The sequence below is a fragment of the Microtus pennsylvanicus genome, chromosome 3, assembly GCF_037038515.1.
Source record: "Microtus pennsylvanicus isolate mMicPen1 chromosome 3, mMicPen1.hap1, whole genome shotgun sequence".
Classification (NCBI taxonomy): Eukaryota; Metazoa; Chordata; class Mammalia; order Rodentia; family Cricetidae; genus Microtus; species Microtus pennsylvanicus.
In genome coordinates this window covers 13,629,999-13,654,261 of record NC_134581.1, presented here as the reverse complement: position 1 = coordinate 13,654,261, position 24,263 = coordinate 13,629,999, and the positions used below count along the sequence as shown (strand labels likewise).

General features: G+C 38.5%; 1 protein-coding gene across 5 annotated transcripts in view; it reads left to right on the top strand.

Moving 5' to 3' along the window:
• Setd2 (SET domain containing 2, histone lysine methyltransferase) overlaps positions 1–24,263 on the top strand; it is a 96,429-nt gene that overhangs the window by 33,275 nt on the left and 38,891 nt on the right. For 4 of the 5 annotated variants that reach the window (XR_012909947.1, XM_075964424.1, XM_075964423.1 and 1 more), the window contains 4 exons: positions 1,584–1,710; positions 4,392–4,526; positions 5,740–5,859; positions 7,806–8,468. Coding sequence is in view for 3 of the 5 variants with exons in the window: in XM_075964424.1 (XP_075820539.1) it covers positions 1,584–1,710; positions 4,392–4,526; positions 5,740–5,859; positions 7,806–8,468 (1,045 nt within the window). In the remaining 2 variants the exon portion in view is untranslated. Of the gene's footprint in view, positions 1–1,583; positions 1,711–4,391; positions 4,527–5,739; positions 5,860–7,805; positions 8,469–11,826; positions 12,110–24,263 lie in introns of all 5 variants that reach the window. The other variant, XR_012909948.1, reaches the window with a different exon arrangement.

Sequence of the window (24,263 nt, the reverse complement as noted above, 5' to 3'; positions counted from 1 at the left end):
CTTGTCTTCCCCACACTCAAAAGGCAAAAGGATCAAAGATAAATAAAACCAATAAAGTTCAGGGGTGGGAATGTCAAGTAAACTATAAAACTAAACAGTGTCCTCCTCCCCAGATTATATCTTTGTAAACTTGCCACTTTTGATGCTTATGTTAAAAGTTACACAGACTCTGCTTCCTGGATATTTTAATCCCTTCAGGACAAGGTGCAATTTTCTTACTTTGTCCAGTGTTTCTTACCATTGGATTCTTTTCTTAGTACTAACATTGTTTCAGATATTCCTTTACGTATTTCATATTTCAGAGTTTAGTCATCTTTGAGATTCTTTCAGTTTTGAGACTGATTCTCTCCTTACAAACCAGCACAAATGCCAAGGAGTATTCTGTTCTGACTACTTGCTTTTCTTGTCATGTATTCAGGAGATAAGTTACAGATCGGATTCTAAGTGGATTCCTACAGTTTTTCTGTGCTTAGATTATCCTTTTCTCAGGGCAAAGAAACTGGACATGTCACTTTGTTTATAAAGTGATTTTTTCCCCCTCTGATTGATACTCTCTGTCTCTACACACACACACACACACACACACACACACACACACACACACACACACACACAGACACACGCACGCATGCACACACGCACGCGCATGCTAAGTCTATCCATGTACTTTTAAAGTATTCATTTATTTTTCTTCTGGTAACTTTGGGCACAAATTGCAAAGGTAGTTTCTATCCAGGCCCATAGACTTAAATCATTATTCTTTTCTACCTTTTTCCTTGTCTCCATGGTTTCATTTAATTAATTATTACTATATTTGGTATTGCAAGAGGCCATTGAATATGATACATTTTTAAATCAAATGTTTCCTTTTGAGTGGCTTGATGATGCTGTATTTTATGTTTTTTTAATAATAAATGGATCTTTTTGGTGTACCAAATAAACATACATAAATGATAATTGTCTAAGCTGTGTAAGGAATTTTATTCTATCTAGCACAAACATGTAAATAGTCTCTTATTTTCATGCATCAATAAGTAGTGTTATAAATTGAGAAGTCATTAAGTAATTGACTTGTTTTATCAAATAAGTGATAAAAGATTAGGGAAATAATGTAACCAGTACAGATGGTGCAGGCCTGTAATCCCAATACATGGGACGCTGAGGCAGAGGAGCTGTAGTCAAAGCTAGGCTGGGTAATTTGGAGAAACTGTCTGAGAAATAGAAAGTAGAAAAGGGACTGGAAATAAAGCTTACTAGTAGGACTCTTGTCCAATTTGTGGAATCCATGGATTGAATCTCTAGTCTGTCTGTCTGTCTCTCTCTCTCTCTCTTTCTCTCTCTTTCTCTCTCTTTCTCTCTCTCTCTCTCTCTCACACACACGCACACAGATATATATATGAGAGAGAGAAATTGAGAGAAGGGGTGGTTGTGAAAAAGGAATTAATATCTTTTACAAGGAATTTTTAGACATTTCTAGAAGTAGGTTTGTAAAGAGTCTTTTAATGAATACTTTGATATCCTGTAGAGTGGTATGATTCTTAATGTGCTCTCACTTTTACATGCTTTTCTTTCCTTAATAACAGCAAAGAAGCTCAGAAATGTTTCTGTGGATCAGCTAACTGCCGGGGTTACCTGGGAGGAGAAAACAGAGTCAGCATCAGAGCAGCAGGAGGGAAGATGAAAAAGGAGCGCTCTCGAAAGAAGGATTCAGTAAGTGTGCCGTCTGTTTTTCAGAATTTAGGATAAAAGTTTTAAGGAAATAGCCTGTTTAATGTAAAGGATAATCTGGCTTTTGATGAAATATTATTGGAAAAGAGTTGTAGCTGACTGTTTTTATTTCATTTTAATGGAGATTATAATAAAATACTGGAAACTTCTAAAGTATGCCGAAAATTCCTTGGCTCATACTTTTTCTAAGCTTGTCTTCGTTCAGGGTTGTGTGTGTGCACACACACATTCTACAAGTATGAAGGTTAAAGGACAGTTTGCAGGAGTCTGTTCTCTATTTACAAGTTGGTCTCAGGAATCAAACTAAGGTCTTGGAAGCAAGCACCTTTACCTTCTGAGCCATCTAACTTGCCCCATATGTTTTTCATTGAATAAACATACCAGTTTAACTATGTTGTACACATTTGGAGCATTTGTTTTTTTTTTAATTAATTAATATTTATTTATTATATATTCAGTGTTCTTCCTGCGTCTATGCCTGCAGGCCAGAAAAGGGCATCAGATCTCATTACAGATGGTTGTGAGCCACAGTGTGGTTGCTGGGAATTGAACTCAGAATCTCTGGAAGAGCATCTAGTACTCTTCACTACCAAGCCATCTCCCCAGCCCTGGTTGTTTGTTTTTGCCATCATGAATGTGACTGTATTGAGCACTGTAGGCATTTCCTGGTGCTCATGTGCAGAAGGTTTTCTGTGTTTTATTCTTAGTGGAATTGCTGGGCAAAGGAAATACAACTGTTTTGTGGTTTTTTTTGTTTTTTGTTTTTTTGTTTTTTTTTTTGGATTTTCGAGACAGGGTTTCTCCGTAGCTTTTGGTTCCTGTCCTGGAACTAACTCTTGTAGACCAGGCTGGCCTCGAACTCACAGAGATCCGCCTGCCTTTGCTTCCCGAGTGCTGGGATTAAAGGCGTGTGCCACCACCGCCCGGCTTCTCTTTTGTGTTTTTAGCAGTGCTTTGGGTTCTTTTTTTTTTTTAAATATTTATTTATTATGTATGCAGTATTCTTTTTTAAAAAATATTTATTTATTTATTATGTATACAATGTTCTGTCTGCAGGCCAGAAGAGGGCACCAGACCTCATTACAGATGGTTGTGAGCCACCATGTGGTTGCTGGGAAATGAACTCAGGACCTTTGGAAGAGCAGGCAATGCTCTTAACCACTGAGCCATCTCTCCAGCCCCAATGTATGCAGTATTCTGTGTGTATGCCTGCAGGCCAGAAGAGGGCACCAGACCCCATTACAGATGGTTGTGAGCCACCATGTGGTTGCTGGAAATTAACTCAGGACCTTTGGAAGAGGAAGCAATACTCTTAACCTCTGAGCCATCTCTCCAGCCCCCTGGGTTCTTTATTTTATATTTTTGTTAGCATTTTGCTTTGTTTTTGTTTTTGGAGACAGGGTTTCTCTGTTTATCCCTGGCTGTCCTGGAACTCACTCTGCAGACCAGGCTTGCCTCAAACTCAGAGATCCACATGTCTATGCTCCTGATTACTACAATTAAAGACGTGGGCCATCATACCCGGCTAGGCCAGCTTTTTAAAGAACATTAGTTTTATGTGTATGAGTGTTTTACCTGCTTGTGTGTCTGTGTACCACATGAGTCTGGTGCCTATGGGGCCAGAAGAGAGCATCAGACCCCCTGAAATTAGCATTACATACTGTTGTGAATCACCACGTAGGTCCTCTGGAAGAGCACCTAGGGTTTTTAACTTCTGAGCCATCTCTCCAGCTCTACACGGCAGTCTTTAAATTTTACATTATCTTAAATTGCAGATTAACGTGTGAAAGTATATATTTGAATGACATAATCTATTTTCCTGCTTCACTTATCCTTTCCCATCCAGTTTCTCCTTTTCTTTTCTTGTTTTTGTTGTATTTGGTGTGTGTGGGGGGGGGGGGCAGGGGCTGTGCCTCGCGAAGTCTGATGACAGTTGCAGGCATTCATTTTCTTTTTCTACCCTGTGGGATAGAATTTAGTTTGTTAGACATGAAGCAAGTGTCTTTGTCTTTACACACTGAGGCATGTCACTGATCTGGCACTTATTCTATCGCCTCGTTAGGCCTCAAAACTTGAAAATCTCCTGCTTCAATTTCCTGAGATCTTGGGTTATAGGCCTGATTCACCCTGTCCAGTAATGCAGAGTGCTGGGGAACTAAACCCGGAGCCTTGAACCATATCCCCAAGCCTGAAATAATTTCTTATTCACATAGTTGAATGAAGGAAATGCTTTTCAGATTGATTTTTATCAATTTATATTTCTTTGTTTATTTAATCTCCACCACTTCTAGCTAATTTGTTTTTCAACAGTAATTTTATATCATCAGATATTGTGTTTATACCTGCTTTTCTTCCTCCCTCCCTTCCTCCCTCCCTCCCTCCCTCCTTCCCTTCCCCCCTCCTTACTTGCCTAGCGTGGGCTTGAGGAGTTCATAATCGTCTACCTCAACTTCCATTGCTAATAATACAGGAATGGTGTTGTGTGTGTGTGTGTTCCCTGTATCCCCCCCACCCTCAACTAGTCTACTAGCATGGTTCTTTCCTTGTGATCTTACTTTTCATTTTCTAAATTGCTTGTGAAACTGAGCATTTTTTCCCCATTGTTTGAATAAATGACTGGTTTGTACTTGTTTTATAACTAGATATTTTCTTTGCTGTGGTAGGTGGATGGAGAGCTAGAAGCGCTGATGGAAAATGGTGAGGGCCTCTCTGATAAAAACCAGGTTCTCAGTTTATCCCGGCTCATGGTTAGAATTGAAACTCTGGAACAGAAACTTACTTGTCTCAAGCTCATTCAGGTAAGCACTTTAATACTAATTTATTTCTATTTCTGAATTTGGGGTGGGACACTTAAACTACATTCTGGCTGTTAGAGAAAAGTTTATCTTGTTTTAAACGGACATGCAAGTTATTTAGGATTTTGAAAGCTTATACCCTTGAAAATGGCTAGCCAGTTGCATATTATTAACAGCAGAGTTGATTTGCTTTTCCCTTCAGTTAAAAGCACATGCTGGGATTGCTTTTATTGTAATAATTCATGGTACTTGTTATAGCTTTCTCCTTTCCTACCAGTAACTAATGTATCAAAACTATTTTACTATAGGATCTCAAAAGAAATCAAAGAAAGATTTTTAGCAGTCATCTCATGTATTCCAGTTTACTAAGTATGACATAAGAAACAGATAATAAAAAAATTATCTAAAAAAAATCTAGGGGCATTTATGTATTTACTTACTTCCTTATTTATTTTTTGAGTTGTTACTTTTCCTTTTTTTTTGTATGTGTGTGGGTGCATACCTGTGGAGATTAGTGGAAGATCCAGTTCTCTCCTTTGACCACGTGAGACTTGGGGATTGAGTTTGGGTCATTAGGCTTACAGGCAAGCACCTGTAACTGCTTGAATCATCTTGACAGGACCAGGACTGAATTTTATTGCAAACGATATGATAATAGAGTAATTATTTTCCACTTTAAGTCCAAGTGTACTATCAGAATGTGTGTACGTGTATTTTTTTCCAAGACAGGGTTTCTCTGTGTATTGCTGGCTATCCTGGAACTTCCCCTATAGACCAGTTTGGCCTCAAAATCAGAGATACACCTGCCTCTGCCACCCAAGAGCTGGGACTAAAGGTGTGAACCACCATCAGAGATACTGTTTTCAGTTGTGTAGTTTTGTTCCTTTAATTAAATTTATAAGAGACTTAAAAGTAAAAGAGAAGAGGTTCTCGTTGGAAAGAAGTAAAACAGTGAGATGGGGAGGGAGGCAGTAGCAGATAATTAGGAATGAGCTTGACAAAAATACAGTAAAGGACAAAATTTTTAGATAATAAATTTTTATTGTATTTGTTAGATGTATTAATTGTAGTTAATAAAAATGGAGTTTCTAGGATGTATGTATGTTTGTGTGCACTGATTGAAGCAAACTCTTAATTCTCACCATGGCCTCTTGTAACGTTTGACTGTCATTGCCTCCCTGACACTTTACATCATGCTCTTTTCCTCCCGTGACAGAACACACACTCTCAGTCCTGTCTCAAGTCGTTTCTGGAGCGTCATGGGTTGTCTTTGCTGTGGATCTGGATGGCAGAGCTTGGTGATGGCCGGGAAAGTAACCAGAAACTTCAGGAAGAGGTCAGTTCACATAGGCCCACATTTCTTAGAACCGCTTCCTTTGATTGCTTTGTTGGAGGGGCTGTGACATGGGTGATTATTAATTTAATACTATGAGATTAATACCAAATAATAAAAATATTTATTACACCTATATCATTTCTGTAGCTATAAATTTACATATATTTTGCTTTGGTAGTAAGTTGGCTTTTGATTTTTCTTATAGTATCTTTTTGTTTTTTGGTTGAGACAGGCTATTTCTGTATTGCCTTGGCTATCCCTGAACTCACTAGATCAGACTGGCTTCGAACTCACAGAGGTTCATCTGCCTCTGCCACCCAAGTGCTGGGATTAAAGGCACGGGCCGCCACCACCTGACTCCCTGTAGCATCTTCAAGTCAGCTTTATGTACTGGGAACTTTAAGTGAAATATAACATGATAGTAATTCAGTTTATTGCTAAGACAGTTACTTTTAAATTATGGGAACACACAGAAAATTTGAATTTTGGAGTTCTTAAAAATTGACAAGAATTAGAATATTCTGAAAATCAAAGATGTCTATTCAAAGGTCTAAGTAAGATTAATTGGTAGCATTATTAGTGGATTTGCAGTGTTTACTATAAAATTTAGTTTACCATAAAATTAGTATTTTTCTGACCTTTGACAGGTAGGTTTTTTTAATTTATTTATTTTAATGTACATGAGTGCTCTATTTGCATGTACAACTTTGAGAAGAGGGTATCAGATTCCACTGTAGATAATAGCAAAGAGGCCGCTAGTTAGTTCCTGGCCACTTAGCCCCGAAATAATCACACAGAAGCTGTATTAAGTCACTCCTTGGCCCATTAGCTCTAGCTTCTTATTGGCTAACTCTTACATATTAATTTTACCCATTTCTATTAATCTGTGTATCGCCATGTGGCTGTGGCTTACTGCATAAAGTTTCATCTTGTCTGTCTTTGGCAGAGCTTCATGGTTTCTCCCTTACTCCACCTCCTTTCTCCCAGCATTCAGTTTAGTTTTTCCTGCCTAGCTCTGATCTGCTATAGGTCCAAAGCAGTCCTTTATTAGCTAATGGTATTCACAGCATACAGAGGGGAATCCTACATCATGTAGATGGTTGTGAGCCATCATGTGGTTGCTGGGAATTGAACTGAGGACTTCTGGAAGAGCAAGCAACCAGTGCTCTAAACTGCTGAGCCATCTCTCCAGCTCCTGATAGGTAGCTTTTTAAAAAAATCATAGTTTGTATTATAACCCCAAAGTCAGTTATGCAATAAAAACACTTTTCAATTAATTAATTAATTGTTTTTAGTCAAGGTTTTTCTATGAATCTCTGGCTGTGCTAGAACTCGCTCTGTAGGCAGACCAGGCTGGCCTCAAACTCACAGAGAGATCCACCTGCTTCTGTCTCCCCAAGTCCTGGGATTAAAGTAAGGTGTGCACCAACACCTGGCTATATTTTATAGAAAAGGAGACTGGAAATGAGGCCTAGTACTTTTTTTTTTAAGCTGCATAGTTTTGGGAATTCTTTCCTTGTAGAGAGTATTTATCAGTCACACATAGTGGTTGAGTGGTCATGTCATTACTCTATACTTTTTTATTGTAGATCAGACTAAATTAAAGTTTTTTGTTAAAAGGAAATAATGTTATAACCTTCAACTGCATCTATATTTGTGAAGACATAGGTCTTAATTTAGTAAGACAGTACCCAAAATGCAGTATTTCTTCTATGAATTCTTACCTGTTTAAAAGGTTAGCTGTAAAGCTGGGCGGTGGTGGCGTACAACTTTAATACCAGCACTCGGGAGGCAGAGGCAGGTGAATCTCTGTGAGTTCGAGGCCAGACTGGTCTACAAGAGCTAGTTCCAGGACAGGCTCCAGAACTACAAAGAAACCTTTTCTCGGAAAATGAAAAAAAGAGCTGTACAAATAATAAGATTAATTTTTTATTATGTTTAATCAGATTATAAAGACATTGGAGCATTTACCTATTGCTACTAAAAATATGTTGGAAGAAAGCAAAGTACTTCCCATTATTCAACGCTGGTCTCAGACCAAGACTGCTGTCCCTCAGTTAAGTGAAGGCGATGGATATTCCAGTGAGAATACATCACGTGCTCACACACCGCTTAATACACCTGATCCTTCCATCAAGCTGAGCACAGAAGTGGATACAGAGACTCCCAAGAAACTCATGTTTCGCAGGCTTAAAATTATAAGTGAAAATAGCATGGACAGTGCGATCTCAGATGTAACCAGTGAGCTGGAATGCAAGGATGGCAAAGAGGACCTTGATCAATTAGAAACTGTCACTGTAGAAGACGACGACGACTTGCAGTCACAACAGCTACTAGCACAACAGCTGTGTGAGTCCAAAGTTGAGAGTGAAACTAGCACCGAAGGGAATAAATTACCCGCATCTGAACCAGAGGCTGACGTCGATGCAGAGCTCAAAGAAAGCAGTGGCACAAAACTAGAAGAAACTATTGCTGAGGAAACACAATCCCAAGATGAAGAGGAGGGTGTGTCTGATGTTGAAAGTGAGAGGAGCCAAGAACCACCTGATAAAACAGTGGATATAAGTGATTTGGCCACCAAGCTGCTAGACAGCTGGAAAGACCTAAAGGTAAGAAAATATTTTTTTTCTTTTCTTTTTTTCTTTTTCTTTTTTGTTAATGTAACTGATTACTCAGAATGAGACTGCTGCAAACCTGAATAAAACTGACAGCATCTCTAGCCATGAGTATTTCTGAAAAGTGGACTGTAATCTCTTAGGTAATTAGATTTAATGATAAATGCCTCTAGTGTTCTGAAGCCATACCAGTCAGACTATTATCCAGATTGTTGCCCTTTTTCTCTCACTGGGAAAAATACATATTGGTGATTTTATTAATTTAAGGGCTCTTCTTGTAAAAGTAAACAAAGCAAAATCTTTTTAGTGTTAAACTTAATTTGTATGCAATGACAGCAGATGTTTAAATTAATTGGAAATCAGCTGAATGGGTTAAGAGAAAATTAACCATGAAATTCTTTGGAAACCCCTGCTAATTTAGGAACTTTTTGTTATGATTATGAAATTTTATTCTAGAAAAAACAACATAACACTAGTTCATTTCCCTTTGTTTTTTAAATAGGCCTATACTTAAGTTTTTTTTTTTTTTTTTAAATAAACAAAACATGTTGTCTGGAGGGGAAGCCAAGCTTGGTGCACTCCTTTAATCCCAGCACTTGGGGAGGCAGAGGCCAGAGGATCTCTGAGTTTAAGGCCAGCCTGGTATACATCCAGAGACCAATAAATATCTCAGTTTATCTCAATATATAGCCAAGTGGTGGTACATGCCTTTGGAGGCAGAGGAAGGTAGATGTGTGTGTGTGTGTGTGTATTTGTATTTGTATGTATACTTATTCTTGATAAGGAATGCAATAAGATGTGTAGAATTTGCCTTTCAGAAAACCCAGTCTGGATCTTGAATAAGTGTGGATGTATAAAAATTTGAACTAATGGTTCTCTTCAGTTTAAGTGTTCTGGGTCTGGAATCCAGGTTCTAAAGACCCTATGGGAACAAGTTATTTCCTATCTTTTGTTTTCTGTTCATCCTTTCTTCTCTCAGAATTGAAACAATCAGATAAATAGCAATCCAGTTTTGTTTTGTTTGGTTTTGTTTTTGTAGCAAGGTGAAACCACAAAGCTTATCACATTAGATCATGTGATTTGACCCTGTAGAACTTAGACAGAACCCAGTGGGTAATTGGTTGGGTGAGGTGCTTTCTGCTTACCCTGTTGAGATATTTGCATATATCAGTCTGTGTTTTTACTTATGTAAGTTACTCTTAGATCACTTAAAATTTAGCATAAATTCGGCTTTATTGAATGCGAAACCTGAATTTTTTAAATAAATATAAAAGGATTTGGGTGGTAGTGGTGCACGCCTTTAATCCCAGCACTCGGGAGGCAGAGGCAGGCGGATCTCTGTGAGCTAAGGCTAGCCTGGTCTACAGGAGCTAGTTCCAGGACAGGCTTAAAAGCTACAGCAAAACCCTGTCTCGAAAAACAAAGCAAAACAACAATAATAAAAATAGATGAGTAAATATAAAAGGAGTGTTGATAGTAAGTCTGTTTGTAATGCCATGTATCAGATATAAGGAATTAGAATTGCAGTTAGATGAGAGATAATAGGATGGTCACTTGTTGGACCTTTATTTAGTTAAAGCCTGCTTTGTGACAGCACAAGGGTCCTAAAAGAAGTTTCTCGGATGTTTGGAGGTGACAACAGAGTCTGCATGATGGATATAATTTAGTAATGAAGGTAGAGGTAGAAGCAGGTACACAAAAGAACATGGGAAAATCATATAAAGCTATAGTTTCATAAGAGAGAATGCTAATGTAGAGCCGTTGGTTTGCCAAGAAATCTCATATTGTTATAATCTCATATTTGTTTTAAAATCTGTAAGATGGGACTAGAGAGATAGCTCAATGGTTAAGAGCACTGACTGCTCTTCCAGAGGACCAGGGTTCAATCCCCAGTGCCCACATGGTGGCTCACAACTGTCTATAACTCTTGTTGCAGCTCCAATTTCACACAGGCAAAACAGAAGTGCACATAAAATAAAAATAAATAAAATTTTTAAAAATCTATAAAATGTAAGGCTTTTGATATCTGTGTATTAGTTTGTATCTGTGATTGTAAATGTGTGTGTTTAGATAGAACTGGAATAATTAACTTTACTCTCTGAACACCCATTGTTCAGCCCTAACTCGATGACCAGAGTTATTTTACAATAATGTGTAGATTAATGATCTTCTTGACTTTAGGTTTACATTTTTATTTATATTTAAAATACATTCTTAACCGGTGGTGGTGGTGTACACCTTTAATCCCAGCGCTTGGGAGGCAGAAACAGGTGGATCTCTGTGAGTTCGAGGCCAGCCTGGTCTACAGAGCAAGTTCCAGGACAGGCTCCAAAAGCTACAGAGGAACCCTGTCATGAAAAACAAACAAACAAACAAAAACACAAATAAACAAATTCTTAAATTTCATACTTTGTGGGGTTTTTTTTGTTGTTTTTTTGTGGTTTTTCGAGACAGGGTTTCTCTGGTTTTTTTTGGAGCCTGTCCTGGAACTAGCTCTTGTAGACCAGGCTGGTCTCGAACTCACAGAGATCCGCCTGCCTCTGCCTCCCGAGTGCTGGGATTAAAGGCGTGCGCCACCACCGCCCGGCCTCATACTTTGTTTTTATCAGAGTTCTTAACATCAAAGAAGTAATTAAATAGAAATCTCTTTTTTTAAAAACTTGTTTGGGCATCTTTACTTACTGTGAACTGTGATGTTTTGTTACATATTGATGTTGGGGTTGTTAATTTTTCTTTTAGTTAGCTTTTACCATGAGTCTGGTTTCTAAATTCTGATTACTATTGTCTTTAACTTTTAGCATTTGGTTAGCAGTCTGAAGTCAAGAATTGATAAATTGTACATGTTTTAGAGAAACATACTGGTTTAATGTGGTTATTGTATACTATACTATCCCGGCATTAAAAGAGTTAACTACTTCTGTCTTACTTCACCTATGTGTTCAAGTAAACCTTAGCTGAAGCAAAAATGTCTTATTCTTTCAACCTTACTAAGACCTGTGGCCAAATACTGTGTTAGTTACTGATATTTAGTTCATACTAAAAAGCATTGATTGTGGATCTTTTGGCCATTCTAACTCTTCCTGATCTTTTGGGGCTACTATAACATTACTGGACATGTATTCTACTTGTCATTTCTGCATTGGATGGAGTAAAGAACTGAACAAGATTACTTCATACTCTTTAATCTTGGTTTTGCTGTGAAGACAGACTATAGGGATCATCCAAAAGAAAAAGAAAAGAAAGAAAAAAAAGTCAGAGGGTGGGAGGGAAGGGAGTGAAGCTTCATGAATTACTCTTTGTCCTCCCAGATCTGATGATGATCCCCCTTGTAACTTGAACCATTTCCATCTAGCTTCTCAGGGCAGCAAGGAGCTTGTTAACATCACCAGCTGACCATGTGTCTCCTTTTCTCAACTCCATTTTCAACTTCGTGCTGAAGAAAAACGTGAACCTAGCGTGCATTCTGTGAAGAAGCAGGAAGATGGTTGGGAAGTTGGATGATGCATGAAAAATATAATAGGTGAAAAGAGGACAGAGGTGGTTAACTCACTGGCGCCGGCATTATTTTGGTGCGACCATTGCCAACAATTGTTGTCGTTCCGGGAAAATCCGTACTTCTGGCGAGAAAGGATTAAGTGAGCTGCTTTTTCTATACCTTATATACACAGGATCACTCTCTAGGCTTGCAAGATATTGACTATACACGTTTCTCATAAAGTAGCCTCACATAACCTAGTACATTGCACTTATAAACATGTTCATCTTCACATGCAGATTTACTAGGCTGCATTTTTAGCAGGGCCATGTACATCTCTTTCTGTGTGAAAGAGGAATTGCTATGCATCATATGTTTTGCTGAAAATGTAGCCTAGATTTCACAAAGTGACTGCAGTTGATAACTTGACTGGGAAAATCTTCCTTCTGTTGGATCATATGAAAAGGAGGTAAGGTTCTCATGAATTTGGCAGCTTGGACTACTGTTAACGTCAAGAGATTATAATAATTAGTAATTTAAGGCTTTCTTTACACTTAGATATAGGATGTATCTTTCATCTTCTGGTCACCTTGAGTAGTTCTGTTTCTACCTGGATTAGATAATTTGGGGAAAGAAGCTTCTTAGAAGTAATAAGTTAATACTTACTAATGTCTACTCTTAATTCATCTTTTTGTAGATACTCCCTTTACCTTATAAATACGCAATTTTAGCCAGGGGTGGTGGTACAGCTCTTTAATTCCAGCCCTCAGAAGGCAGAAGCAGGATAGAGTCTGTGAGTTCAAGGCCAGCCCAGTCTACACAGTTAGCTCTGACACAGCCAGGGCTACAGAGAAACCCTGTCTTAAAAAAACAAAAGCAAGCTAACCAAAAAAGACTCAACACTGTTTGGTCAGAAAGCTCAACATTAAACTTTGTATAGGAAGTTGAGCTGTCTACCTAAACTGAATGATTTTGAGTTAGTGAGATTTCACTCCACCATTAGTATTGTCTGTAAAAAGAGGTTTGTACATTTGGAACTGAAATTGTATGTCCTGAGCTTCTGTGATAAATTTGATAAGTCTAGAGTAAAAGGATAAAGGAGGATATGAGCCTGTATAGGGAGGGTACCGCCAGGGAATGCTGTTTTAGATAGTGCTGCCAAGTGTCTTGTTTGTTTATGCATTTGATTTTGGTGATTTTTTTTTTTTTTTAAGGCAGGGTCTTTCTGTAGTTTTGGAGCCTGTCTGGAACTCTCTCTGTAGATCAGCAGGCTGGTCTCAAAGTCACAGAAATCTTTCTTGCCTCCTGAGTTTTGGTATTAAAGGCATGTGCCACCGCTGCCCTGCCCTTGTTTTGTTTTGTTTTGAGAGACAGGGTCCAACTATAATAATCCAGATGCTAGGATTAAAGGTGTGTGTAATAGACATTTGCCACCACTCTCAGCAGAGAGCCCCTTCCCTCACACACACCTCCCCCCCATACATTTTTTTTTAAGGTAGGGTCTCATTATATAGTTCTTGCTGGCCTAGAACTCATTATCCACTGCTTCTGCTAAAGGCATATACCATCATCCCTGACTGAGGTCACTTTTTATTTTGTAGTCCACTTTACTGAAACTACTTTTATCTGAATAGTAGTAGTTCAGCTTGTTCGGTGGTAGCCTGTGATCCTCCAGAGACTGAGGGAAAAGGATCATGAGTTGGAAGCCAGCCTGGCTACCTAGTAAAATGTAGTCTCAAGAGACAAAAATATTAATTAGAGATTTGGGGCACTACCTGTTTTATTTTTAAGTGTGGCTGTGCTCCTTACTTGTTTGTTTATATATTGATTGTGGCTGCTGTAGTTGTAAACTTTGGTAATTGCCACGGAGATGGGATAGATTATAAAGATTATAGTATTTGTCCTGTCCTTTACAGAAAAACATTTACCAATACCTATTCCAATGATAAAAAACAGAATTTGACTGCTTTAAACAAAGTCACTTTTACTTTACACATTTGGATGACCTTTAAAATCTGTTTTCTCAAAGACAGTTGTCATGTTTCTATTGCTGTGAAGTTAGTTTTTGTTGTTACATCTTGACTTTGTTTAGGAAAAGATAGTTTGAGTGTAAGACTGTATGAGCAACAGGAGAGTAAAAGACATTATAGAAAGAATATCCTAGTGAGAAAAAAACCTCTAAGGAATGTTGTTGCTCCTTGTACCATGATTGAACCAGTCAGTGACTTGAGACTTTTCTAGTGTAGGTTAAGCCATATAAGTTTTCAGTTTTAAATAAAATTTTAGTCTTAGAAACATCCAAGAACATTCTGTATGCATTCTGCATGAAAATCATATTCTAGTGATAAGTACATAGAAAATTGGCTAAACATTTTCCTAGGCCCTTTATTCAGATTTTGCAATGTTACTATTTTGTCAGTTTTTCACTATAATTTTCTCTAAGTTTTATTTAAGTTTTTGTGTTTCTGAGTGGGGGTAGGGGAAAGTGCACACCTTAATCTCAGCACTTGAGTGGCAAAGGCAGAGGCGGATGGATCTCTGTGAGTTCAAGGCCATCCTGGTCTACAGAGCGAATTCCAGGAGAGCTAGGGGTACATAGAGAAACCCTGTTTCAACAACAACAACAAGATAAATGTTCCTAGCAGGAATATTATCATGTCATTCTTTTAATACTCATTGGTTCTATTACTGACATTGTCAGCTTCAATCACATCTCTAAGGGGTCTGCTGGACTTCTCCAAAGTTACTATATACCAGTGGATGGTCACCTATGCCTGTAATCCCATCACCAGGAGGGATAAGACACCCTCAAGTAAAGCCTTACACTAGGATAAAGGGTCCTGAGTTCCAGGCCAGCCTGGGCCACATAGTTAATTCCAGGCCTTTGTGACTACATATTGAGATACTGTCTCTCCGTCACTTAGATGAAAATAAGACAAAACAAAAACAAAAAACACTGCACACGAAGAGCTTTGGAAATAGGTATTTTTCATTGAATATGTCCATTGAATTCAGCATTAAGTTATTTGCTTGAGTCACTGATGATTGCTTAACAGTATTTTTAGACACATGGATGCTTGTTCTATTTGGTGGATTCTGCATTAATTTCAACATTTGATGCTCAAACTGCCTCATATTTGACTGGCGAAAACTACTTCTGTATCATTTTGATGTGTTTTTCTGTTTTAAAATTTCCGACATAGCATGCTGTTCTAGGTTCAGTTTATATTTGCCTTTCCTAGCTCCTTAGTTAGCCATTTTTTCAAGTACTTATTTGTTCTGGTGGGAAATTTTATATGTGTAGATTTTTTTTTTTTTTTGGTTTTTTGAGACAGGGTTTCTCTGTGGTTTTGGAGCCTGTCCTGGAACTAGCTCTTGTAGACCAGGCTGGTCTCGAACTCACAGAGATCTGCCTGCCTCTGCCTCCCAAGTGCTGGGATTAAAGTGTGTAGTTTTTTTGATTAAAAAAAATTATTTGCCACCAAGCCTGAGGACCTGCCTGAGTTGATATTTGGAACCCACATGATCGAAGAAGAAAACCAACTCCCAAACATTGTCCTCTGTACTGCATATGTGTGTTATGGTTTGCGCACCCATACACACATATATACGTTCACACAAATAAGTAGATTTCTTTCATTCTACAGGTTAAATAGATCATTTGTATCTGATCTAGCATTATTAATGCAGGACCCCCCCCCCCCCGTCTTGTCTTGCTTTTACTCTTAAAACATACTATTGTTGCTCTCATTCTTTGCTTTCAACATATCCTTCATTATCTTTTAGAATTGTAGATGAGATTCAGAGGACTCTGTAGTACCATTACATAACCCCCTTAACAGGAGTGCTAATTTATATAAAGAACAAATCCTAGGGCTGGAGAGATGGCTCAGTGGTTAAGAGCACTGGCTGCTCTTTCAAAGGTCCTCAGTTCAACTCCAGGTAACCACATGGTGGCTCACAACCATCTGGAATGAGATCTGGTGCCCTTTTTAGCTTTTTGAGACAGGGTTTCTCTGTAGCTTTGGAGACTGACTGTCCTGGAACTCACTCTGTCACCCAGGCTGGCCTCAAACTCACAGAGATCTGCCTGCCTCTGCCTCCTGAGTGTTGGGATTAAAGGTGTGTGCCACCATCGCTCAGCACAATAAAAAATAAATCTTGAAAAGAACCAAGCTTATAGAACTGTTATGCCTGTCTAATCTTGCCCAACAATTTTTCTTGCCCATGAGCACTGTGATCTGTTCATATATTCACTTTTCCATATCTTCAGACATACTGTTCACTTAGTTTAGAGTATGTAGGCTTGTAGACCAGGCTGGCCTTTGAACTCACAGTGACTGGCCTCTGCCTCCAAAGTGTTGGGATTAAAGCCATGTGCCACCACTGCCTGGCCATTTATAATGTACTTAACAGATTATAAAAATTACTTGCAAAATAATTACTTGAGTAGATATTAATTTCTTCTTTTTAAACATGCATTTTCAAAGTTGTGAGCCATTTAATGTTGTTTTTTTTTTTAATTTTTTTATTTTTGAAGTGGGCTCTTGCAATGTTGCTTACCTGGAACTTGCTTTGTATGCCAGCCTGATGTCTCTGTCTCCTGGTGCTGGGATCATAGTTTCTTAATGCTTAAATTAAGAGTTTATATTTCTTACATTATCTTTGTAGTACTGGATGGAGTAAGTTCCCTCTTAATTGTAGTCCCCTAACAGCTGATGTTGTACTCAACATCAAAGATAGTCTTCTGGAAATACACCTTTCTTCATGTCGGTGTTCTTTACTTTTTTTTTTTTTTTTTAACGATTCCACATTTACACTGTTGGTTACATTTTTCTTAATGTCTCTTGTGTGCACAGCATAGTCTGACCTCCACCTATGTCTGCCATTTGCTCTCAGATCATTCTAGTCATGGTCCACTTCTATCCTTGTAGTGTCTCTCTTTTTTAAAAAACGTTTGCTTTTCTTCTAGATTTCTAAGTTTCTTCCTTTCCCATAGGAATTGTTTCTTGTTTTCCAAGACAGTATTTTTTCTGCCCTTTGTATATATTCTCATCACATCCTTTCTATATAACAGATGACATTTCACAGTAGTATTTGGAGCAAAGGCAGTAATAGCTTTTGTCTTGGCCCCTATAATCTCCCTCTCCAGTATTCTACTTAGTCTCTGTGAAGAACCTGATACATATTAGTTTGGCACTTTGTAAATACTTGAGTGAAAAAGTGAAGTCCATATTTCTTTAGTCTCTAGTGTAAGTTTTGTGTTTGATAGGTAATTGTGAAATATTTACCCGGATATCATGTGATCTTTTCAGCCTGTGAAGTATGTAGTGGTGTTTTTATCCGCTGCAAAACAAAACCAAAAAGGACCATGAAGTTATGATTTAGTTTTTGTTTGAGGGAGCTGACTCAGATCTTCTGATTTAAACCTTATATTCATCTGGTCTTTATTCTGCCCCAAATAATACTGATTTCTTTGTTTTTGCCAAACAGCCCATGGAATTGTGTAATTGTTGGTAAATATGTGCCACACATGTTTTTCAATCTGCATCTGGTTTAGAGACTGAGTGAGGTTCTTTCTGCAGTTGTCACAACCATTACCTCAGTGTTTGCTCAAGTCTCTGCTCATCCTTAATGTTGTAGTGTTTTTCAGCCTGTGATCTGTAATTGAACATTGAAGGACATTTATAATTTTTATTAAAAGGGCTTGTAGCTAGAGCAGCTTCTCTAATAAGTAGGTTTATAGATGTCAGATGGGAAAGAAATGGACTGTGGTCCCTTAAAAGGTGTTTTGGGGTGACTGGGTGTTAAAGGGATCCACTCTTAATTTTAGCCAGGGTCCCGGAGAGGCACTATCTGGAAGATAATGGGCTAGGAGACAAGAAGGAGGCTAAGCTGGGGTTCCTGTCAAAGCCTCCGTTTATTGGGGATGGGCACAGGGGTCTGGGCTCTTGCCGCGTGGTTTACGTTGGTCACATGGTCCTCATTGGTCACATAGCCAGGAGGTTACCCTCGGTCACGTCACTGTAGGCCAGGAAGTCACGAGTTGACACACCTAGCTCCCTAGATAGTTTGGAATGTGGGGTGGGTTCCGCTAACAGATAGCTCTCATTAACAGCCAATTTGGGTGTGGGGTAGGCTCTGTCAATAGAACGATTCCTAACGCAATTAGGGATGTGGGGTTCTCTGCAGACTCCCCAGGGTGATGGTTCCTGCAATGATTTTAGGAGGAAATTGGCTCCTGACACTGTAATTAAACATTGAAGGACATTTATAATTTTTATTATAAGGGCTTGTAGCTAGAGCAGCTTCTCTAATAAGTACTTCTATAGATGTCAGATGGGAAAGAAATGGACTGTGGTCCCTTAAAAGGTGTTTTGGGGTGACTGGGTGTCAAAGGGATCCACTCTTAATTTTAGCAGGACTGTGGTGAGTTTTTGTTTGGTTTAGTTTGGTTTGAGAAACAGTTTCTCTCTGTAGCTCTGATTGTCCTGGAATTCACTCTATAGACCAGGCTGACCTCAAACTGGCAGAGATCCTCCTGCCTCTGCCTCCCAGGTTCTGTGATTAAAGGCGTGTGCCACCACCATCCGGGTACTGGTGGTGAGTTTTCTGTTTAAAACAGTATAGCAGATATGATTACATTTGAAAAGTGTGAGGAAAAGCTTAAGTCTGGGTTTATTTTGGCCAGAATAACAATTCTAAAATTAGAGAAATATTTAATCATGACTTTGATTACTCATTAATGATTGCTATCTACTTGACTATGCTTTTTGTTTTCTTTCCTGCACTAGTATTTGGTACTGTACTTTGAATCTTTGAACTCTGTTAGCTGTTAACTTTCAATACTTCATGATTTAGCCTAAGACCAGCAGATATTTATGGAGAATAAGTGAGCATTGCTATGGAGATTCTTTGAATTGTTGCCAAGATGGGTAGAACCTGAGAAGGAGTGGAAGAAAAACAAGCTGCAATCAATGCACAGTGAAGTAAGGGCTCTGCAAACAGCAGCATTTTAGCAGTTGCCTCTTGAGTGGGTCTTCACCAGGAGCATGCTCAGTGTGCAGGGCCAGTCCTTTGCTACTATGGCTAGAGCTGCTTTTGAGATGTGTAATCATCTCTGTTTAGAGAGACCATTCTTGAATGCAGTACAAAGTGCATATAATGAAATGTTTCTTTCCTACTCTCTCTTGTGATTCTCTATTTTTTTAAGGTTTATTTATTTATTATGTTTACAGTGTTCTGCCTGACCGTTTTGCCTACATGCCAGAGGAAGGCGACAGATCTCATTATAGATGGTTATGAACTGCCATGTGGTTGCTGGGAATTAAACTCAGGACCTCTAGAAAGAGCAGTCAGTGCTCTTAACCTCTGAGCCATCTTTCCAGCCCTGGCTCCTGTGGTTCTCAAGGTCAATCAACAGACTGTGTGTGTGTGTGTGTGTGTGTGTGTGTGTGTGTGTGTGTGTGTGTGTGTGTGTGTGCGCGCGCGCGCGCGAACACTCAGCCTTCAAGAAAGAAGTCATGCATATACATGGCCAGCATTTGTTTGTTTGTTTGTTTGTTTAGTCAGGGTTTCAATGTGTATCTCAGCTAGGCCTGGAACTTGCTATGTTTGTTGACCAGGCTGGTTTGGAACTTAGATCTGCCTGTCCCTGCCTCCTAAGTTCTGGCATTAAAGATGTCTAGCACCATACCCAGCCTGCTTTTTACTTTTTTGTTTAATAAACATGGATGTTATTTCATGACAGTTTATAAAGAATATTTTTTATAGAAGTAATGGTATCTTTTTAAATACACCATAACTTCAGTCCGCTATTATATCCATGTATGTTGATTTCTTTCTTTGCCTCAACAATGGGTAATTCTTACTTAAACATAGTTGAGCCATTGTGTGCATTATTTGTTACGTTGATAGGCATCCATATTGCTTGACCTAGTACTACTGGTTTAACTTTGAACAAGTAAATGTATGTGTGTACACATCTGTATTACCACATTCTGGCCAGTGCAGATATTGTCAGCTGTTTTAGTGACACAGGTGGTACTTGGTGAAAACTGAGACTGGGCCTTATTTATTTTTCACTTCTTGGATGATCAGCTATCTGAACTTAGACATAAAAATGGCTGTTCAGAGGCTTCTAAAAGAAGAAACAGGTGAGGCTGGGAGAGTAGCTCAGTGGTAGAGCTCATGTACAGCCTCGGGTTTCAGCCTAGCAGCAAAGTAAATAAGTGACAAAAATGGGCAGCACATTGTGCTGCTCCCTCTTCTTTCTCCTTATGTTCCTGTCTAGACATGCATGTCATCTTCAAATTCTTCTGTCAAATGATAGGAGTCAGTTTCTCCTTCCACCATGTGGGTATCAGAGATCAAATTCAGGTCGTCCTACTTAGCAAGTGCCCCCGAAGTCCTCTTTGTAGTTTTTTTAATCAGCTCTTTCTGACAGGCAGTTTTTCAGACTTGCTAAGGCTTAGTTTTTTTATTACTTGTTTGGTTCTTTTGACATTTGTAATAAGTATATCATGTTTCTTTAGTCCTCTAAAACATATTGTCACTATTTCTAAAAGTATTTTTTTCTTTCTTAGGATTCTGTTTTTTCTTGAAGTTGATACTTTAATTTCTATGTCTTTGTTTTTAATATTTTGTATCTCTTTATCCTCTCCTCTTTTTGTCTGGTGTTCAGCCATGGTAGTGGGACTGTTCAGTCTTTCCCTGCTTTTCTTAGAATTGCTGTTCTCTTTAGGAAAGTGCTTAGGAAAAAGGGATTTGGTGGTCAATAAGGAGAAATAATCTAGCTTTTCAAAATACACCTGCTGGCTGGGGAGACGGCTGCACAGGCATGAGGACTTCAGCTTATCACTCCTGTAAAATAACTGGGACATGGTGGAATTTTCTTGTAATGTCAGCGTATGTATGTGGAGAAAGACTGGCTGTGTGCTTGGAATTGGGGCTCTGTGCATGGCTCAGAGGCACAATTGGCTCCGTCATGCTGGACTGTGCAGAGCAGGCAGGAACTACCGTATTTACCATAATAACAGCACAGCTTAAGTTTTAGACTGGGCAGGCAAACAAGTGTTGCCGTTTTACCCCTACTAATGGCGGAACTTAAGTTTTTAAGAAGCGCTTTTTTAAAAATCTCTGACTATACGTATTCTGTCTCTTTAAAAACTTTACCCTTTTTTTAATACTCTTTTTTTTTTTGTCTCCCAAGCCTACTTACATTTATCCAACACTGTGACCCATTTTAGAGGTCTTTTATATCCTATTGTGAACCTGTAATTTTTTACTGTCCAGGAGCACTTCTTAAATGGTGTTTCTTAAAAACTTAAGTTGTGCCATTAGAAGGGGTAATACGGTAATACCTGTTTGCCTGCCCAGTCCAAAACTTAAGCTGCGCTATTATTATGGCTTAATACGGTAGTTCTTGCCTGTGCTCTGCACAGTCCAGCATGGTGGAGCCGATTGCACCTCTGAGCCAAGCACATAGCCAGTATGATCTATACACACATGCACATGTGCACACCGTACATTAACATAAAATATCCTCTTACAAAACAGATACCATACATTATTTTGTTCTGATAAATGTTTTGGCTTAGGAATAGTCAGTATTAAATATTTTTTCATTTCCAGAAAAATTTCATTTATGGTTGAACCCAGGGCTTTGTACATGGTAGACAACCTCTGAACTGTATCCATATTCCAAAATGTTTTAGAAATTGTAATTCTACTTTTATATTATATTCCTAGCAGCTCATTTGTGACTTTTGTTGTGGGGAAGGGTGGTACCGAGAGTCTGATTTGGGGACATTATGCCACTGAGTTTATATCCCCAACTCGTTTTGTTGGTTTTAGATTGAGATAGGGTTTGTTTCACTCGTTGCCCAGGCTTCCTTTAACTCACTCTGTAGTCTAGTCTAGGCAGGTCTTGAATTTTCAGTCCTCTTGCCTCACCCTTCCAAATAGCGGGGATGTTTTACTAAAGTACTATATTGTTTTATAAGAAGCAATCCAAGTACTTTTTGAAACTACTAGGGGAAAAAAAAGTAGGTCCTGCTATCTAGTAATTGTAGGTAACTTGTTCAATTGGTTAGGAATGAGAAAATGGCCTGTTGTGAACGCATGCCTTCAATCCTAGGGAGGCAGATCTGTGAGATCAAAGCCAGCCTGATCTACGTAGTGTGTTCAGGATAGTCAGAACTACATAGAGAAACCCTGGCTCAGCAAAACAAAAAAACCAAATTAAAAAAAAAAAAAGAGGAGATGAAGTAATCAGCAACAGAGCGTTTGTCTTTCATCTTAGTTTTCTTTCAAATAACTTGTTCTCCTGTGTATGCTTTTTTGGTGGCAATTTCTTACGTTACCCGAACTTACTTTGTTTTTTGTTTTCATTTGTTTGGTGTTTTGTTTTGTTTCAAGACAGAGTTTCTCTGTGTAGCCCTGGCTGTCATGGAACTTGCTCTGTAGACAGACGAGCCTCAAATTCAGAGATCTGCTTGCCTCTGCCTCCTGAGTGCTGGAATTAAAGGTGTGTGATACCACCACCCCCCTGGCGTTTTGGTTTTGGTTTTTGTTTTAGTATAATTTTTAAAATGCTTTTTAGTATTTTGTCTGCATGTATGTATACCTGTGAGGATGTCAGAAGCCCTGGAAGTGGAGTCACAGATGTGAACTGCTGTGTGGGTGCTGGGAACTGAACCTGGATCCTCTAGAAAGTAATGTTTCACAATGTTGAATTTCCAGTTGTTGAGTTTATATACATGTCTGTAAGTCAAAGCTTATGTTTCATCCTCTTAAATTAAATTTTATTTTTTAAAATTTATTTTTATTTTATTGTTTTGCCTGTATGTATGTTATAAGGGTGTTGGATCCTGAAGTTAAAGACAGTTGTGAGCTGTCATGTGGGACCTGGGAATTGAACCCAGATTTTCTGGAATGGCAGTCAGTGCTTGTAACTGCTCAACCATCTCTCCAGCCCCAAAGATTAAATAATTTTTAATTAATATGGTGTAGTGCATATGGTTGAAAATTAATGTCTGTGACACAGTATTTCAGTCTCAGCCTCTCATCTGTATGGAGGCCTTTTAGCATTGTCTTCTGGAAGGTACAATTGTAAAACCTTACAAATCTAAGAAATGCCTTTAGTTTATTCCCTTTTGTTTGGTAGATGTATAGTTAACATATAAAATTAAATTTTACTTTAGAAAGTAGATACTGGACCTGGCAATGTGTTTAGTGGTAGAGCACGCATCTGACATGATCAAGGACCTGATTTCAGTGTCCACCCTACCACCCCGACCTATAAGAAGAAATAATTGTGTGTTTGTTTTGTTTGGAGACAGTTTCTTATGTATCTCTCTGACTGGTCTCATACACACTGTTTGGCAGAGAGGATGTGAACTCATGATCATTTTCCCTCCATCTCCTGAATGCTGGGATTACAGGAATGCACCACCATACTTGGCTGTGTAGAGCCTAAGTTTTGTTCATACTAGGCCAGCATTCTGCCAACTGAGCTGCACCCCTGCCTATCCAGTGCAATTTCTATTCTTGTAGTTTCTCTGAATCCTATCAACATGAGATAAGACTGACTGTCTTCTAGCCCATAGCTTTTTTCTTATATATTTTTTCTAATTATTGAAAACGTATTATTAATATGTGTTTGTGTGTGTAATGTACTTGTGAGTTCAGGTACCCATGGAGGCAGAGCTGCAGTTATGTGTAATTCTGAGCCATTTATAATGTGGGTGCTGTTGAACTTGGGTCATCTTCAAGAATAGTACATGCTTTTAACTGCTGAGCCCTATTTTCAGCACCTTTGTATCCTTTCTTCCACAGAATTATCTTTTCTTCCTTTGACCTGTTGGATTCCCTCCCCTTTTTTTAAGATGCAGAACTTCTGAAATTTATTTTTTAATTTTTGTTTTTCAGCCTCTTGTTAAAACAAGCCTCTGCATTAGAAAAGAATGGGGGTTTTGTGGAGGCAGGTCCTCTGGTGAAGTACTCACCTTGAAAGTGTGAGGATCAAAGTCTGACTCTTTGTTCTATCACATTTTTAAATAATACAGAGTTTATTTACTTTTATTCTAAATCCTTTTGTGTATATAGATTTATTATACCCAAATACAGATACATTTTAACAAAAACTAGAAATGTCTTGGCACTTATACACATACCTCACTTCAGTAACCGACTGAGATAGTTCTTGTTTTGAGTTGAAGATAAAACATTCAGGTAGACATCTCTAAATTTGCCTTCTGGGTTTTCAGAAATATTGTAGTGTAATAAAGATTGAATCAATTTAAGCTTTGATT